The sequence below is a fragment of the Salvelinus sp. IW2-2015 genome, linkage group LG15, assembly GCF_002910315.2.
Source record: "Salvelinus sp. IW2-2015 linkage group LG15, ASM291031v2, whole genome shotgun sequence".
Lineage (NCBI taxonomy): Eukaryota > Metazoa > Chordata > Actinopteri > Salmoniformes > Salmonidae > Salvelinus > Salvelinus sp. IW2-2015.
The window spans coordinates 28,144,065-28,163,154 of NC_036855.1; the positions used below are offsets into that span (position 1 = coordinate 28,144,065).

At 43.0% G+C, this 19,090-nt stretch overlaps 1 protein-coding gene across 2 annotated transcripts; it reads left to right on the top strand.

Moving 5' to 3' along the window:
- The first annotated feature begins 1,710 nt into the window (after window positions 1-1,710).
- Window positions 1,711-13,883, top strand: LOC111974281 (uncharacterized). Of its 2 annotated transcripts, none has more exons than XM_024001959.2 (2): window positions 1,711-1,818; window positions 10,061-13,883. In XM_024001959.2, the coding sequence occupies exon 2, from the start codon at window positions 10,068-10,070 to the stop codon at window positions 11,607-11,609; it is 1,542 nt and encodes a 513-aa protein (XP_023857727.1). In that variant the 5' UTR covers window positions 1,711-1,818; window positions 10,061-10,067; the 3' UTR covers window positions 11,610-13,883. The 2 variants fall into 2 exon arrangements, with proteins under 2 accessions (XP_023857727.1, XP_070303178.1); XM_070447077.1 differs by lacking the exon at window positions 1,711-1,818 and adding an exon at window positions 4,234-4,630.
- The last annotated feature ends 5,207 nt before the right edge of the window (window positions 13,884-19,090 follow it).

The following is a 19,090-nucleotide window of genomic DNA, read 5'->3' on the forward strand; positions in this document are numbered from 1 at the left end:
TTATGTTATAAATACAAAAATGGAAAACTATGATGGCAAGCTGAATATTGGTCTCTTAATAAGGCCAAAGAACAGTCTTACAAAAGAAAAAAGTAAAAGCTAGTCATTCTGTGGGCTAATTATCCATTTGTCCTTCTTTTTTCATCCCGAAATTGACATCACTTGCTGGCTCCAAGTTATATTTGCGTCCATGTTGGTAACTTCTGGTAAGCGTGTCAATGGAAACTCTCCCCCTGCCAGCTATCCCTGGATCATTAAAAGCAGGACACGCTTTAAAATGTACCGTTCTCCTAGCAGCAGGATATTATGATGGCAAGAGGATCGCAGATTTTTTTGTCTAAATTAAGAGTACCCCTGCAAAAACATGCTAAATTTTGTGATTATCAATATTTTTTGCACTCTAGTGCAYTGAAACGGTTTTTCCCAGCATTGCAACAACCTCTGAAAAAAATAAAGGGATAATTTGATGTATTTTATTTTTTATATTGTATTATTGATACTAGCATTTATTTTGAAGGTTTAAACTGGTATGTTGAAAGCTATTGTGTAGGCTATTACTAAAACCAGTTGACCTGACAGCCAGCCTTTTTGCACTGTTTCGCTATGGCTTTAGTCATCAATTTAGCAAGAGGGCAACATTTTATTCAGTGTTGCAGAGTCCGCTCTCGGGACCACATGTTGAGTGTCTAGGTCTTGTATAGGTGTGTCTGATACATTTGTACTCGGTCGTGACTCGGTTTCGGACAGTGAGGACTCCTAATTTCTTCCTGAGACCAGCAGAGAAAAAACYAATAATTATCAGCTTCCATTCAGTCAGCGCACAAAACCGCTTCACCAGGCCAAATATATGCAATCCTTTCTTGAAACATTAATATTTTAACAGCCTTATCTATTATAGACATGTTTGCACAGTGGCAAACCTATAGGCCTTCAGTGTGTGACAGGTTCGTGATTCTGAAAAGACAGCAACCATAATACCAGCGCAATCATAGGAGTGTGCACTTTTTGTAAAACACTAAGGGCCAGTGGTGTCTGGAGGCTATACACAGGTATAAACTGTATACCCAKATTTTTTTCAGTGGTCATTGCGTATACTCACTTCTTATTAATCCCTACTGATGCGTATCAAAGTAGTGTAGTGGAGGTATACGATTTATCAATTATGTACTACAATAGAGAAATCATGCACAAAGTAGCCTCCACAATCGCAAAGCACTTGAAATAGAGCACCCAATGTAATATACTGGGTTAGTAGAGACCCTATTGAGAGACCCTATAGAGACCCCACCTCACTTTAGCTGAGATAGGTAGACATGTTCTCTCTACAAGCCAATATGTATCCCATGTACAGTCCATTACAGTGTATTGCATTGGGGGCCATGGAGGGAACGGAGTGAAAAGTCAGCAACAGGCCGATATTTTCCACCCCACTTTAGTTTGTAGAAAAGTTATATATACTACCCAATATTCTCAACATACCAGTGACAACATTGTATTTTTTCGTTATTGGTATAATTTTTATTTTTTTTAKGAATATTTTTTTATTTGTTTTCATAAATTACTCATTGCATTTTCTTGTTGTCACAATAGAGGTGGCCATTGATTAAAATGCAATATCTTTTGAATGCAATGTTTTGAAATGCGAGCTTTTATTTAGAAGGTTTCCTCATTACCATACCAACGTGACGTTATCGTTTGTGCTGCTGGCAGAATAATAGTCGCTGTAGGCCTATTCAACTACTGCTATCCAAGAAAGGGCGGCGGCAACCTAACGGACAAAACAAGCGTCACCAACGTCGCATTGGCACATTAATAACGGTAAGGTGCTACATTTTAGGCTATTTCTTTTAGAACATGTGTAGTTTTAAAATATAATGAAATAGGGAAGGTTAGGCTTTCGAACTGTGCTTGTCTGATTTGATAGAACGTAGTAGGTGCCAACGTTTCCGAAATAGATGACCGGACTTTTTATAGCCTTTATAGCCTATTAAGGGTAGAAAACACTGAGGTTTTAAATATTCTACGCAATGATAAAACTCGGTACCGCGCTGAATTTTGGGGTGAGCTTTAACACGTTCCTTTGCAGAGAAAAACATCACCAAATTGTAGGGCGCACGCGCCTTACATAAATGTAGCCAAACAACGTCGTAAATTCGTTATTTGTAGAATCTGTGGATCGCATACACAAATGCTATGTAAAGATTAGAATAATGTGTGTAGTATGTTAGAATAGGTTATGTGACCAGGTGGCGTGACTGTCACATTGTAGCGCCATTTTGAAACGATTCAAGCGATTAGTGCCTTCAGAAAGTACTCATACCCCTTGACTTTGGCTGTTACAGCCTGCATTCAAAATGGACTCAATTTACTTTTTTCTCACCCATCTACACACAATATACCATAATGACAAAGTGAAAACGTGTTTTTAGAAATGGCTTTAGAAATTTATTGAAAATTAAATACAGAATATCTTATTTGCATAAGTATTCTCACCCTTTTGCTATGACACTCCAAATTTAGTTCAGTTGCATCCAATTTCCTTTGATCATCCTTGAGATGTCACTACAATTTGATTAGAATCCACCTGTGGCCAATTCAGTTGTTTGGACATGATTTAGAAAGAAACACACCTGTCTATATCGGGTCCCAAAGTTGACAGTGCATGTCAGAGCAGAAACTATACCATTAAGTCCAAGGAACTGTCCGTAGATCTCCAAGATATAATTGTGATGAGGCATATTTTTCCAAATGTTGTTACATTACAGCCCTATTCTAAAATATTAAATTGTCCCCCCCATCAATCTACGCACAATATCCCAGAATGACAAAGCAAAACCATTTTTTCCCCTTCTCAAATGTATCAAAAATTTAAAAAAGTATTCAGACCCTTTACTCAGTACTTTGTTGAAGCACGTTTGGCAGCGATTACAGCCTCGAGTCTTCTTGGGAATGACGCTACAAGCTTGGCACACCTATATTTGGGGAGTTTCTCCCATTCTTCTCTGCAGAACCTCTCAAACTCTGTCAGGTTGGATGGGGAGCGTCGCTGCACAGTTATTTTCAGGTCTCTCCAGAGATGTTTGATCGGGTTCAAGTCTGGGCTCTGGCTGGGCCACTCAAGGACATTCAGAGACTTGTCCCGAAGCCACTTCTGCATTGTCTTGGCTATATGCTTAGGGTCCTTGTCCTGTTGGAAGGTGAACCTTCGCCCCAGTCTGAAGTCCTGAGCACTCTGGAGCAGGTTTTCATCAAGGATCTCTCTGTACTTTGCTCCGTTCATCTTTCCCTTGATCCTGACTAGTCTCACAGGCCCTGCCGCTGAAAAACAACTCCACAGCATGATGCTGCCACCCCCATGCTTCACCCTAGGGATGGTGCCAGGTTTCCTCCAGACGTGACGCTTGGCATTCAGGCCAAAGAGTTCAATCTTGGTTTCATCAGACCAGAGAATCTTGTTTCTCGTTATAAGGATGTAACAAAATGTGGAAAAGTCAAGGGGTCTGAATACTTTCCGAATGCACTGTATATCTGGGGAAGGGTATAAAACAATTTCTAGAGTGTTGAACGTTTCAAAGAGCACAGTGGTCRCCATTGGGAAATGGAAAAATATGGAACTACCCAGACTCTGCCTAGAGCCAGTGGTGACCCGTCATTGAGACCCACCTGTTTGCATGTTATTTTGGCATTAATTCGTGTCACATATCAGTTTGCAAACAATAAAAAAACAAAAACAATACTTGAGTTAATAAAGCCGTATACAGACATAGTCTCTTTCTTGAGTAATGCAGCTCCAAAATGCAGGTGTTTCAGCCTTGCTCAGTGCTTTCTGTGGTGTCAGGGCAGCCAGCAAAGGTTCAAGGTCATTGGCCATAGATAAAAGGACGTCAAATCACATCTACCATAGCTTTGATTGGATTGATCATGTCAACATCATACTTTCACAATCTTAGCTAGCAAGCTAGACAAGTAGTCTGATTCACGTCGCCACTCTACTGGCAAATCCTTTTCAACCCTTGCAAATCCTTTTCAATTATAGATAAAATGTATCGTAGCGCATCCGCCATTGGACATAAACATTACACAACAAGTCGGTAATTGCGAATTCAACAATGAGTGATTTGGAAGGATTCAATGGCTAACTGCAATCATCACTATTTTGCTTCCCCTGCCTGCTATTCGGTGGAGAGGGTGTGTTGTCTGGGTTTAAGGATTTAAAACATCTGTCTGAAAGTGTCACTTTTCCAAGCTTAAAAGGATAAGCATTCACACTCAATACCATGGGGCAGACAAGGTTGAATACATTGGCCATGCTGTCAATCCAGCATGACTTCTGCCACGTTCAAAACAACTTGAAACTCGGAACTGGGAAATCTCAGACTTCAGTGCGTTCAAGACATCTGAGATCTCAATACGTTTTGAACGGTCTTCCAACTCGGATTTCCAAGTTGCGAACTCGGGCCTCTTTCTAAAACTCAGACCTGAAGATCTGTGATGTCATGATTCGACCTTGTTTTTTTCCGAGTTCTCAGTTGTCTTGAAAGAACCATAAATCCAGAGAATGCCAGACTTTGATGACAAAGTTTTCCCACAAGAAGGACCGCCACGTTCATGTGAGCACAGCACAACAATGGTGAGTCCAAAAATATGTATTGTATTCTTAAGCAATAAGGCCCGAGGAGGTGTGGTATATGGCCAATATACCACMYCTAAGTGCTGTTCTTCTGCTTAACGCAACGCGGAGTGCCTGGACACAGCCATTAGCTGTGGTATTTTGGCCACATATCACAACCCCCCGAGGTGCCTTATTGGGTAAGATGGCACCAACAGATAGGGCAGTTGTGCTTCTCTCTCCAAAGCAGAATTAGCCCAGAATTGTTTTTGTGTTGTTACATACAACCGGAAATAACTTTTGGATATCAGAGCGGTGGTAACTCACCAGCATTACGACCAGGAATACGACTTTCCCGAATTGGATCCTTTGTTCGTACCCCCCGCGGCAATTGAACTGATTCCAGAGGCTGATCCAAAACACCGCCGGCGGAGAAGAGGTATTCGGAGTGTACTCCTAGTCCGATTTAGGAGGCACCGCTTATGAGTATATTACTCACTAATATTTATTCTCTGGATAATAAAGTAGACGAGCTAAGGGCTAGGATCTCCTTCCAGTGAGACGTCAGGGTTTGTAACATACTCTGTTTCACGGAAGCATGGCTCTCGGGATATACTGTATGAGTCCGTACAGCCAGTTGGTTTCTCAGTTCATCGCGCAGACAGGAATAAAGATCTCTCCAGGAAGGAGAAGGGTGGGGGTGTATGTTAAATGATTAACTACTCATGGTGTGATTGTGATAACATACAGAAACTCAAGTCATTTTGTTCACCCGACCTAGAATACCTCACAATCAAATGCCGACCGTATTACCTCCCAAGGGAATTCTCTTCGGTTACAGTCACAGCCGTGTATATTCCCCCTCAAGCCAATACCACGACGGCCCTCGAACTACACTGGACTCTATGCAAACTGTAAACCACATATCCTGAGACCGCATTTATTGTAGCCGGGGATTTTAACAAAGCTAATCTGAGGAAAACGCAATTGAAGTTCTACAAACACAGTGACTGTAGCACTCGCTCTGAGAACATTGGACCACTGCTACTTGACTAGAAATGCCTACAAGGCCCTCCCCCGCCCTCCCTTTGGCAAATCTGATCACGACTCCATTTTGCTGCTCCCTTCCTATAGGCAGAAACTCAAACAGGAAGTACCCATGCTACGGACTATTCGACGCTCGTCTGACCAATCGAAATCCATGCTTCAAGATTGTTTTGATCTCGCGGACTGGGAAATGTTCTGGGTAGCCTCTGAGAAAAATATTGACAAATACACAGATACTGTGACTGAGTTTATCAGGAAATGTATACGAGATGTCGTACCCACTGTGACTTTTCAAACCTACCCAAACCAGAAACCGTGGATAGATGGCAGCATTCGTTCAAAACTGAAAGTGCGAACCACCACATTTAACCATGGTAAAGTGACTGGGAATATGGCCGAATACAAACAGTGTAGTTATTCTCTCTGTAAGGCAATCAAACAGGCAAAACATCAGTAAAGAGACAAAGTGGAGTCTCAATTCAACAGCTCAGACACGAGATGTATGTGGCAGGGTCTACAGACAATCAATGACTACAAATGGAAAACCAGCCACGCCGCGGACACCGACGTCTTGCTTCTGGACAAGCTAAACACCTTTTTCGCCCGCTTTGAGGATAACGCAGTACCACCGACGGGGCCAGCTACCAAGGACTGTGGGCTCTCATTCTCCGTGGCCGACGTGAGTAAGACATTTTAAGCATGTTAACCCTCGCAAGYCTGCCGGGCCAGACAGCATCCATAGCCGTGTCCTCAGAGCATGTGCAGACCAGCTGGGTGGAGTGTTTTTACAGACATATTCAATCTCTCCCTATCCCAGTCTGCTGTCCTCACATGCTTCAAGATGTCCACCATTGTTCCTGTACCCAAGAAAGCTTAGGTAACTGAACTAAATGACTATCGCCTTGTAGCACTCACTTCTGTCATCATGAAGTGCTTTGAGAGACTAGTCAAGGATCATATCACCTCTACCTTACCGGCCCCCCTAGACCCACTTAAATTTGCTCGCCACCCCAATAGATCCACCGACGATGCAATCGCTATCGTACTGCACTCTGCCCTATCCCATCTGGACAAGAGAATGCTATGTAAGAATGCTGTCCATTGACTATAGCTCAGCATTCAACACCATAGTACCCTGCAAGCTCATCATTAAGCTCGGTGCCCTGGGTCTGAACCCTGCCCTGTGCAACTGGACTTCCTGACGGGCCGCCCCCAGGTGGTGAAGGTAGGAAACAACACCTCCACTTCGCTGATCCTCAACACAGGGGCCCCACAAGGGTGCGTGCTTAGCCCCCTCCTGTACTCCCTGTTCACCCATGACTGCGTGGCCACGCACGCCTCCAATTCAATCATCAAGTTTGCAGACGACACAACAGTAGTAGGCCTGAATACCAACAATGATGAGACAGCCTACAGGGAGGAGGTGAGAGCCCTGGGAGTGTGGTGCCAACCTCTGACTCAACATCAACAAAACAAAGGAGCTGATCGTGGACTTCAGGAAACAGCAGAGGGAGCACCCCCCAATCCACATCGATGGGACTGCAGTGGAGAAGGTGGAAAGCTTCAAGTTCCTCGGCGTACACATCACTGACAAACTGAAATGATTCACCCACACAGACTGTGTGGCGAAGAAGGTGCAACCTCTGGAGGCTGAAGAAAGCCACGACCTGTTCACCCTGCTATCATCCAGAAGGCGAGGTCTGTACAGATGCATCAAAGCTGGGACCCAGAGACTGAACAACAGACTGTTAAATAGCCATCACTAGCACCTTAGAGGCTGCTGCCCTATATACATAGACTTGAAATCACTGGACACTTTAATAATGGAACAGTAGTCACTTTAATAATGTTTACATATTTTGCATTACTCATCTCGTGTATATACTGTGTTCTATTCTACTGTATTTTAGTCTATGCCGCTCCGACATTGCTCATCCAAATATTTACTTTAGATTTGTGTGTATTGTTGTGAAATTGTTAGATATTTCTTGTTAGATATTGCTGCACTGTTGGAGCTAGTAACACAAGCGTTTCGCTACACCCAAAATAACATCTGCTAAACATGTGTATGTGACCAATAACATTTGATTTTGATTTGCTATTATAAACTGGTTACCAACGAAATTAGAGCAGTAAAAATACATGTTTTGTCATAATCGTGGTATACGGTCTGATATACCACGGCTGTCAGCCAATCAGCATTCAGGTCTTGAACCACCCAGTTTATAATGCTGCATAAATTATGTAATATGCCAGGGAGATATGTATACTGGAGCTAAGAAAGTAATACTAAGTGTATGTTGTGTAGTAAGTTGTGTTTTAGGGAAATGTCATCATTGAATATTGTAAAAGCTTTCATTGTGTGCTTATATGCCCCCGTTATTTATGCTACGGTTCTGATTTGGTGTACAAGGAGAATACTGTAAGAACGGCCCATGTTCTGATTTCTGTCACTGTACATTTCAAGAGTGCTGAACAAATAGTTATATCGACTACTCGCTCTAAGACATTCATCGAAATTACGATTTGCCTCTTATCCGCTCATCGTTCCCTTAGGCCATAGTTTGCACATATCAATTGTTATATTGCACATGACAGTGCACCTTTTAGTTTGCAAAAAGGCACGTGAAAGACTGAGAGCATAAGGCAAAAGATTATGTAGTCTGCTAAGACAAAATTTTTACTCTTTGGCTTAAATGCAAAGCTCTGTCTGGAGAAACCCAGACACAGCTCATCACCCGTCTAACATTCCTACCGTGAAGCATGGTGGTGGCAGAATCATGCTATGAGGATGCTTTTCAGCATCAGGGACTGGGAGACTAGTAAGGATAGAGGGAACAATGAATGGAGCCAAATACAGGCAAATCCTTAATGAGAACCTGCTTCAGAGTGCAAATGACCTTAGACTGGGGCGAAGATTTACATTCCAACAGGACAATGACCCCAAGCATACAGCCAAAGCATCGCTGGAATGGCTTCAGAACAAGAATGTGAAAGTCCTTGATTGGCCCAGCCAATGCCCAGACTTGAATCCCATTGAAAATCAGTGGAACGACACAAAGATTGCTGTTTACCTACGCTCCCCATGAAACTTAACATAGCTTGAGAAAATATATTTTTGTATTTTATTTTCAATAGATTTTACAAAGCTGTCTAAAAGCATGTTTTTACTTTGTCATTATGGGGTATTGTGTATAAATGGGTGAGAATCTATTTATTCAATTTTCAGGCTGTAACAACAAAATGTGCAATACGTCAAGGGTAATGAATACTTTCTGAAAGCACTGTATGTTATTTTTGTTCTCGGTTAGACAGCCAGCATTGGCTATCGGGCACTCTGGGTTACTTATGATGAATGCTCAAAAMAATTTCTCAAGACATTAATATTAACGCTACTTTGTCAATTCTAGCATACACACCGAAATGGGCAAATTAAGGCTGTATGAGGCAGCCCGTCTAGGTCAGTTTCATAACATCAACATTGATGTGCGAGCATGGTACAGAATGAATAGAGAAATAAATCCCTATATTGACCACTGGCTTAAGACTGTATTTTGGGCAAGGCTCCCATTGTTTTATGTATTCATGCAGTACCAGCCTAGACACTAGATAGTCCATTGTTACATACAGTAGGCCTACACAGAGCCATATATTTAAATAAATACTGTATATGGCTCTCGGTCTACATGATTATTATGTAATGTAGACGGATCTGAATATTGAGATGCAGGCCTAACTCAAGTTCGGCAGTGGGTGGGGCAGTAGGGAGGGGCTTTGGCTTCTATAGCGTTTTTGGTTCTATAACATTTTGGGTGGAAATGGAATTAACTAATGTGTCTTGTGACACAGGTCCCCACCATTCTTCAGTCAGCGCTACTCTTATCATTAACCGAGGAGCTAAAGTGACTAATTTTAAATTATTTACACCCAGAGGATACACTGGGCACTCTGGGGATTTTCCACCCTGTTGGCTTGGTGTTTACTGTATCTGGTAGTTTGGTTAATCACCTCAGAGACCAAATGAGGGAACCCATTCTCAAAATCTCTAGCTTACTTTTAAAAATCATTTTCTAGTTGTATGTACAGTCCTATTGTCTATGTAGGTTTATGATTTGTCTTGACATTTTGAGTTGGGCCAGTTCCTCTAACTACTAACTACAGATGGAACTGGTGGGACTTGGACTGGTGGAATAAACAGACTCTTATTTTTTATTCTCTAAATTACAGTTATGTAGAGTATACAGTATTGACCTATATGGTTATCTGAAAAATGTTATACTGTAAGAATGTCTTTTTAAAGGGAACCATTGAGTGTTATCCACAGAAATTAGCTAATGGAAATTCAAACTTTCTTCTTCTCCCCCTTATTGCTCTCTCTCTCTCTCCTTCTCTCTGTCTCTGCAGTGCAGTAATGATGAAGCTCAGCTCTCCTCTGGCCGTGCTGTGCCTTTCTCTCCTGCTGCTCAATGCCCACCTCTCCCTGGCCAAGAGAGGGGGAGGAGGCTTTGGTGGTAAATCCAGCATAGGCTTTGGGAAGAAACCTTCCTCCACCTCCAACCGTGGAGGCACCAACACCCAACGCAGACCCAACCAAGGGACCAATAACCAGCCAGGGAACTACCCTCGCCAGCCCCAGAGCCCACAGAATCCCCAAGCAGGGTACCCACAGCAACCAGGAGGTTATCCACAGCAACCAGGGGGGTACCCTCAACAGCCAGGCAGGGCAGGATACCCTAACCAAGGGGGGTACCCTAACCAAGGTGGCTACCCTGCTGGAGGATATCCAGCTGGAGGGTACCCAGGGGGCTACCCGGCAGGAGGCTATCCAAACAGATACCCAGCTGGTGGAGGCTATGGTGGAGGCTATGGTGGAGGCTATGGTGGCGGTTACGGAGGGGGCTACATGAACCAAAACCCCAACAACCGGATCCTTAGCCCTGGCTACGGGGGCAGTTATGGCTATGGGGGGTATGGTGGTGCAGGTGGCTCCCCGTTCTCCCGCTCGGTGCAGGGGATGGGGATGGGACCCTCTCAGCAGTCCAGGGGGTTTGGGCGTAATGCAGCGATGGCGGCCGGGGCTGGGGTTGTGGCTGGGATGGCTCTGGGTTATGGACTGGGCCGGTTTCCCCGGCCTCACTTCGGCTTTCACAACCCCCAGGAGGAGTACTATTATAACCACTACATGTACAGGAGGTACGGCACCAAATCCACTGATGACAATGACTACAGCAGGGACTACCGCTTCAGCCCGCCTCCACAGTCCTATGATAACTACATGAAGAACTGTATGAAGAGGACTGARCTGCTGAGAGGTGGGGAGAAGGGTGGATCGGAAAAAGGAGCCAGGGAGAACTCACCACCACAGGGAGCTGCGGACAGCACCAGCACTCAGGTAATCGAGCCCAGTGGAGGAGGCACTGCAGTCGGAGAGAAGAGTGAAGAACCAGCCCCTGTTCCTGGAGGTTCCACCAATACTACCGACCCCGGTTCCAACCAAGCACCAGGCAGTGGCCCCAGTAACAGCTCCGCCACAGAGGGCAGTCCCAGTGAGAGTAATGCCACAGCTGAGAGTAAAGGTACAGCAGCGACTGAGAAGCCTGTGACCCCTGAACCCTTGAACCCTAACCCTCAAACCCCCCCTCCTGCAACCACGCCCCTCCACCCGGCCATAGCTGAGCCTGAGGATGATGATGAGGAAAATATAGTGAGCATCTCTGAGATTGGCTACCCAGCGCTGATAGAGCAGATGAAGGCTCGGAGGTGTGTGGAGCTTTACATGGTGTACGCTGAACACTACCTGGAGAAAAAGGAGGAGGACAAGAAGAACATGCCCCGGGGAAGACCCAGGGGAGGAGTGGAGAGACTGGGAGGAGGAGGATACCAGGCACTGCTAACTGTACTCACCTCTACTGCACTACTGCTGCTGAACAGCAACATGCTACTACTGCACTGAGGCAGAGAGAGAGAGAAATAGAGGGAAGAAGGAGAAAGGACACAATGTTTGCTGTCACACTATGTGAGTCGGAGTCAAGAATGGGGCTGATGGAGGGATGCAAGGATGGAGGGATGCTGGGACAGTCTGTCTTCTTCTCTCATCCTCCTTTGATCGACGCCTCAGGACTCTCTATAATAAGTGGACTTTTTTGATTGATAAATTCTATGGATTTTTGTTCTGTTTTTGTATTGTTGTTTCTCATGCACTGTTACTTGCATTATATGAATCTGTAATAATGCGCCTGTGTGTTACTAAAATGCTGGCACTTTTTAAAATCCAACCCTGCTGTCCCCAAAGCATTGAATTTGCTCCTGCTGTAGCCAAGTACTACAGCCTCATGCATGCAGCATGACTATTATATACAGCATATTTCATAAATAAGATAAATATCGATTAAGGTTAAGCAGGGACTGGCCCGATCATGCCCAGTTCCCAGCACCAACAGGGATTCCAGGAGAACTTAGATGCTGTATTATATGGCAGACAGACTGAAGGGAAACGGCCATTTACTCCATTACATCACATGAACTGGAAATACTAGATAACATCCATATTAACATCAGCTGGGGAAGGGGAATTGTTGAATATGACAGTCAAGTATGCATGACAATGAATGTGAGCTTTATATTATTGACTATGGCTTGTATTTATTTTAGCTTAATACAATACACATACCTGTACAATTTTAACTGCCGTTTGCTTGTAAGACTACTAATAACACCATTCTAACGTAACCTCTTTCGTACATGGGGGCTGTGATTCTGCATAAGCATGTATACATTTTACTACGGTGGCAAAAGAGAATCCATTTGACAAACATTGCTAGCTTGACTTCACCTTATTTATGGAAGGGCTAACAGTTTGGTCATATGCTCTGATGAGGTCCGAAGACTGAAATGTTAACCTTCTGTATTGGGGGGGGGAAACAGTGGTACGTAAGCAGTGGGAGCTGCTTCTTTAGAATCTAGAGTTTAGATTCTTTAGAAACTAACTCATTTGCCAGAGACTCTTCTTAGATGTGTGCTTGCATCCTTTGTCTTTCACCCAGCTGATATCCTATGTGTCACGTTCCTGACCTGTTTTTCTTTGTCTTGTATTTATTTTAGTTGGTCAGGGCGTGAGTTGGGTGGGTTGGTCTAGGTTTGATTTTCTATGTTGGGATTTTGGTGTTCGGCCTGGTATGATTCTCAATCAGAGACAGCTGTCAATCGTTGTCCCTGATTGAGAATCATACATAGGCAGCCTGGGTTTCACTTGTGTTTTGTGGGTGTTTGTTCCTGTGTCAGCGTTTGGGCCACACAGGACTGTTTCGGGTTAGTCACGTTTGCTGTTTTTTTGTATTTTGAAGTGTTTTGTTGTTTTTTTCATTAAATTTGAACACTTACCACTCTGCATCTTGGTCTGATCCATGCTCCTCCTCGTCTGAGGAGGAGAACGACTACGATAGCCGTTACACTATGTAAGGGATGGCTGTCAGGTTATCTGAATCAATCATCCTGTATCGGGGCTTAATGTCATCTATCTGTTATGTGTCTTTAACYTTGTGGTTAATATGTTTGATACTATTCCGTGGATTGATTTAGTTTGCTTTGTATTGTTATTATATGTCAAGTAAGCTGCATGTGCTCAAAGACACTTGCGTAAACCTGATTTCTTTCTTTGCTCRGACTCCAAGGCCCTTCTCTTTTGTACATTCCTTTCTTCCCTCCTTCCCCTTTCTGGTGTCTTGCTTTCCTCTCTGTGGTGGGGAAGTGACTGTAGATTGTACTGTAAGGGCTCTTGTTGTCTAGGCCCAGGCTTTGAACCAGGCCACTGTAGCGGCAGCCCTACAAGTCAAGGAAAACGGATTCAGACAAACACTGTCCACTTTAAAGTAATGGTCTTAGTCAACTTGGTACCTGGTAATATTAAGGTAAATGATAAGCATATGACAATGATATAAGTTGAACTATAATGTTAGATGTGGGTTCTAACCAGATATATAGAGAGAAGTAGCTAGATTGAAGTCTAAATACTGTATGCGTTGGGGTGTAAACAGATATTTTTTTATGGAGTTAGAATACTTTTGGAATATATTGGATAGACGATGGGGGGGGAAACTCCTTGTTTACCATGTCATAAACAATTTCTACATTGTCTTGAGCCTTGAATGTATGGGTGTGCATACTCTGTTAATGTAAATACTTCCTCTGTGATAAATAAATGTGTTTGGTGTCCATTCCTCTTCTATAATCTGTCAGTTTTCATTCTGGCCTTCACTCTATTTAAGGCTCGACAGGACAGCCCTAATTCAAGGCTTTCTTCAGCACTCATGTCTTAGTGTTTTTTTGTACCTTTTCCCCTACCGGTCTGTGCTCTGGGGCGTGTTCAGCAGGACACAATGTTTTTGGAATGTTCAAATAGTAATGTAGAACAAACATGCCTCTGACATGTAGACCAAGGAATCATTTTGGCTCTATTCATGGAATTTCTATCTGCAACATTCAACAACGTTTGGCTACTGAATGCGGCCCTGGTTTATGTTTCAGTGAGGTTTGGCTTAAGTATCATGTGACTGTTCTGTGGACACAACATTGCTGTGCATCAGAGTGCTGGCATACAGTACCAGTCAAAAGTTTGGACACACCTACTCATTCCAGGGTTTTTCTTTATTATTACTACTTTCTACATTGTAGAATAATGGTGAAGACATCAACACTATGAAATAACACATATGGAATCATGTAGTAACCAAAYAAGTGTTAAACAAATCAAAATTTATTTGAGATTATTCAAAGTAGCTACCCTTTGCATTGATGACAGCATTGCACACTTGGCATTCTCTCAATCATCTTCATGAGGTAGTCACCTGGAATGCATTTCAATTAACTGGTGTGCCTTGTTAAAAGTTATTTTTTGGAATTTCTTTCCTTCAAGCAAATTTCAATCAAATGTATTTATAAAGCCCTTCTTACATCAGCTGATGTGACAAAGTGCTGTACAGAAACCCAGCCTAAAACCCCAAACAGCAAGCAATGCAGGTGTAGAAGCACGGTGGCTAGGAAAAGCTCCCTAGAAAGGCCAGAACCTAGGAAGAAACCTAGAGAGGAACCAGGCTATGAGGGGTGGCCAGTCCTCTTCTGGCTGTGCCTGGTGGAGATTATAACAGAACATAGCCAAGATGTTAAAATGTTCATAGATGACCAGCAGGGTCAAATAATAATCATCACAGTGGTTGTCGAGGTTAGAACAGGTCAGCACCTCAGGGGTAAATGTTAGTTGGCTTTTCATAGCCGATCATTCAGAGTATCTCTACCGCTCCTGCTGTCTCTAGAGAGTTGAAAACAGCAGGTCTGGGACATGTAGCACGTTCGGTGAACAGGTCAGGGCTGCAGGCAGAACTGTTGAAACTGGAGCAGCAGCACGACCAGGTGGACTGGGGACAGCAAGGAGTCATCAGGCCAGGTAGTTCTGAACCATCAGGCATGGTTCTAGGGCTCAGGTCCTCTGAGAGAAAGAAAGCGAGAGCATACTTAAATTCACACAGGACACCAGATAAAACAGGAGAAATACTCCAGATATAACAGACTGACCCTAGCCCCCCGACACATAAACTACTGCAGCATAAATACTGGAGGCTGAGACAGGAGGGGTCGGAGACATTGTGGCCCCGTCCGACGATACCCCCGGACAGGGCCAAACAGGCAGGATATAACCCCACCCACTTTGCCAAAGCACAGCCCCCACACCATTAGAGGGATATCTTCAACCACCAACTTACCATCCTGAGACAAGGCCGAGTATAGCCCATGGAGATCTCCCCCACCGCACAACCCAAGGTGGGGCGCCAACGCGGACAGGAAGATCACGTCAGTGACTCAACTCACTCAAGTGACGCACCCCTCCTAGGGACAGCATGGAAGAGCACCAGTAAGCCAGTGACTCAGCCCCTGTAATAGGGTTAGAATCCCAGTGGAGAGAGGGGAACCGGCCAGGCAGAGACAGCAAGGGCGGTTCGTTGCTCCAGTGCCTTTCCGTTCCCCTTCACACTCCTGGGCCAGACTACACTCAATCATAGGACCTTCTGAAGAGATGCGTCTTCAATAAAGACTTGAAGCTTGAGACCGAGTCTGCGTCTCCCACATGGATAGGAAGACCATTCCATAAAAATGGAGCTCTATAGGAGAAAGCCCTGCCTCCAGCTGTTTGCTTAGAAATTCTAGGGACAGTAAGGAGGCCTGCGTCTTGTGACCATAGCGTACGTGTAGGTATGTACGGCAGGACCAAATTGGAAAGATYGGTAGGAGCAAGCCCATGTAATGCTTTGTAGGTTAGTAGTAAAATCTTGAAATCAGCCCTTGCCTTAACAGGAAGCCAGTGTAGAGAGGCTAGCACTGGAGTAATATGATTAGCAGCCATGTTTAGCACTAACTGAAGTTTAATTAGTGCTTTATCCGGGTAGTAGGAAAGTAGTTCTTAATCTGTTTGAGCCAATCTGTTGTGTTGTGACAAGGTAGGGTTGGTATACAGAAGATAGCACTATTTGGTAAAAGACCCAAGTCCATATTATGGCAWGAACAGCTCCAATAAGCAAAGAGAAACGACAGTCATTAATTTAAGACATGGTCAGTCAATCCGGAAAATTTCAAGAACTTTGAAAGTTTCTTCTAGTGCAGTCGCAAAAACCATCAAGCACTACGATGAAACTGGCTCTCACGAGGACCACCACAGGAAAGGATGACCCAGAGTTACCTCTGCTGCAGAGGATAAGTTCGTTAGAGTTACCAGCCTCAGAAATTGCAGCCCAAATAAATGCTTCACAGAGTTCAAGTAACAGACACATCTCAACATCAACTGTGCAGAGACTGCATGAATCAGGCCTCCATGGTCGATTTGCTGCAAAGAAACCACTACTAAAGGACACCAATAAGAAGAGACTTGCTTGGGCCAAGAAACACGAGCAATGGCCATTAGACTGGTGAAAATCTGTCCTTTGGTCTGATGAATCCAAATTAGATTTTTGGTTCCAACCACCGTTGTGAGACGTAGAGTAGTTGAACGGATGATCTCCACATGTGTGGTTCCCACCATGAAGCATGGAGGAGCAGGTGTGATGGTAAGGGAGTGCTTTGCTGGTGACACTCAGTGATTTATTTAGAATTCAATGCACACTTAAGCATCATGGCTACCACAACATTCGGCAGCGGTAAAACATCCCATCTGGTTTGCGCTTAGTTGGACAATAATTTGTTTTTCAACAAGAAAATGACCCAACACACCTCCAGGATTTGTAAGGGCTATTTGACCAAGAAGTAGAGTGATGGAGTGCTGCACAAGATGACCTGGCCTCCACAAACACCCAACCTCAACCCAATTAAGATGGTTTGGGATGAGTTGGACAGCAGCGTGAAGGAAAAGCAGCCAACAAGTGCTCAGCATACGTGGGAACTCCTTAAAGACTGTTGGAAAAGCATTCCAGGTGAAGCTGGTTTAGAGAATGCCAAGAGTGTGCAAAGCTGTAATCAAGGCAAAGGGTGGCTACTTTGAAGAATCTAAAATATGTTTACATTTGTTTAACACTTTTTTGGTTACCACATGATTCCATATGTGTTATTTCATAGTTTTGATGTCTTCACTATTATTCTACAGTGTAGAAAATAGTAAAAATAAAGAAATACCCTTGAATGAGTAGGTGTGTCCAAACTTTTGACTGGTACTGTATATATGAGAACATTATGAACAATGCTCACCTGCACTTTACTAATGTCCCTCGTCTTTCTTAAATCATTGTGTATCTAACCTCAGATATTGTGTTTTCATATTCTCTGAATGTAATATTTAACCCATATATTCAATTTGATGTTGGTCTGATAGCAGAAAACCATTCAGGTACCATGGCTGTTCTTTTCATTCCTACAGCAATGAGAAACTAACTTAAAAGGCAGTGGTGTAAAGTATTTAAGTAGTACTTTAAAATAGTTTTGCGTAAGTAGTTTTTTGGGGGTATCTTTACTTTACTATTTGTATTTTACTTTTACTTCACTACATTCCTAAAGAAAATGATATACTTTTTACTCTGTACATTTTTCCCTGACACCCAAAAGTCCAATTCACCCACTTATCAAGAGAACATCCCTGGTCATCACTACTGCTTCTGATCTGAAGGACTCACTAAACACAACTTTGTTTGTAAATTATGTCTGAGTGTTGGAGTGTGCCCCTGGCTATCCGTTAATAAAAAGAAAAAATACAATTGTGCCGTCTGGTTTGCTTAATATAAGGAATTTGAAATGGTTTATATTTTTACTTTTGATAAGTAAGTACATTTTAGCAATTCCATTTACTTTTGATACTTAAGTATATTTAAAACCAAATACTTTTAGGCTTTTACTCAAGTAGTATTTTACTGGGTGACTCACTTTTACTTGTCATTTTCTATTAAGGTATCTTTACTTTTGCTCAAGTATGACAATTGAGTACTTTTTCCACCACCACTTAAAGGTTAATTGGATTCTATTAATAAACTGTGGGTTAGAGCTATTAATGTTCAGAAATGTAACACTTTCATTGCACAGCCTCATTTCAAACCAGAGTCCTTCACATGTGGTTTAAAAGATGGTGAAAGCACACTTGGGTTTTACTTTACAAAATTAATCTTTGGGATTTGTTTCTTTTAAGCCGTCTTTTATAACGTATTTTATGCTGTGTGAAGGCGGCTATATTTGGACAAATCTAACATAGTTTCCAACGATAAACATATCTATTTTTGTACTAAAAGTCTGACCTCAGAGATTCCAGAATGTTATTAGTTTTATCTGTAGGATATGTTGTCAAATCATTTGATCTTTTTGTTTGATCAATCAGTAGCCTTGGACATAATACAGAAACAGAATGACTATTGTTGCTAGGCCTTCATCTCTTGTAATGGACCATGGGGATGTATCCATAACAACCACAGCCTGCACAGTGCATGGTGTTGCTAGGTAGCCTAGAACTTGGTCCTGAAATGAAGCGTGACTATTAAATGTGAAAGGCAGAGAAAGAAGGAGAGGGGGAGTGAGGGAAAACTAGAAAAGAAGGGAGAGGAAACAGTGAATGCCCTCATCTGCATAGATTAGGATGCCTGAACATTCTGGCTACAAGTCAAGCAGAAGCTATTTATCTTGCGCTCTCGTTCTGAGAGAAAATACATTTGAGAAAAGTTCTCTCTATATTTATTGTATATGATCATGATCAACATTATTAATAAGTCAATAAATATCAAGATACTGCTCCTCCAGTTAGCTCAATTAGGGCAGTAGGAAGTCGCAACTTGTAGGTCTACCATACATAATTGCATGAGTAAGACAGACTTGTTAGGAGGATCATTTCCATAATGGAACAGACATTTGGGGTTAACTTAACGGGTAACCAGTATTCTTCCAGCTCTCTCATGTCTCCACCTGCTGATTAAGTGATTG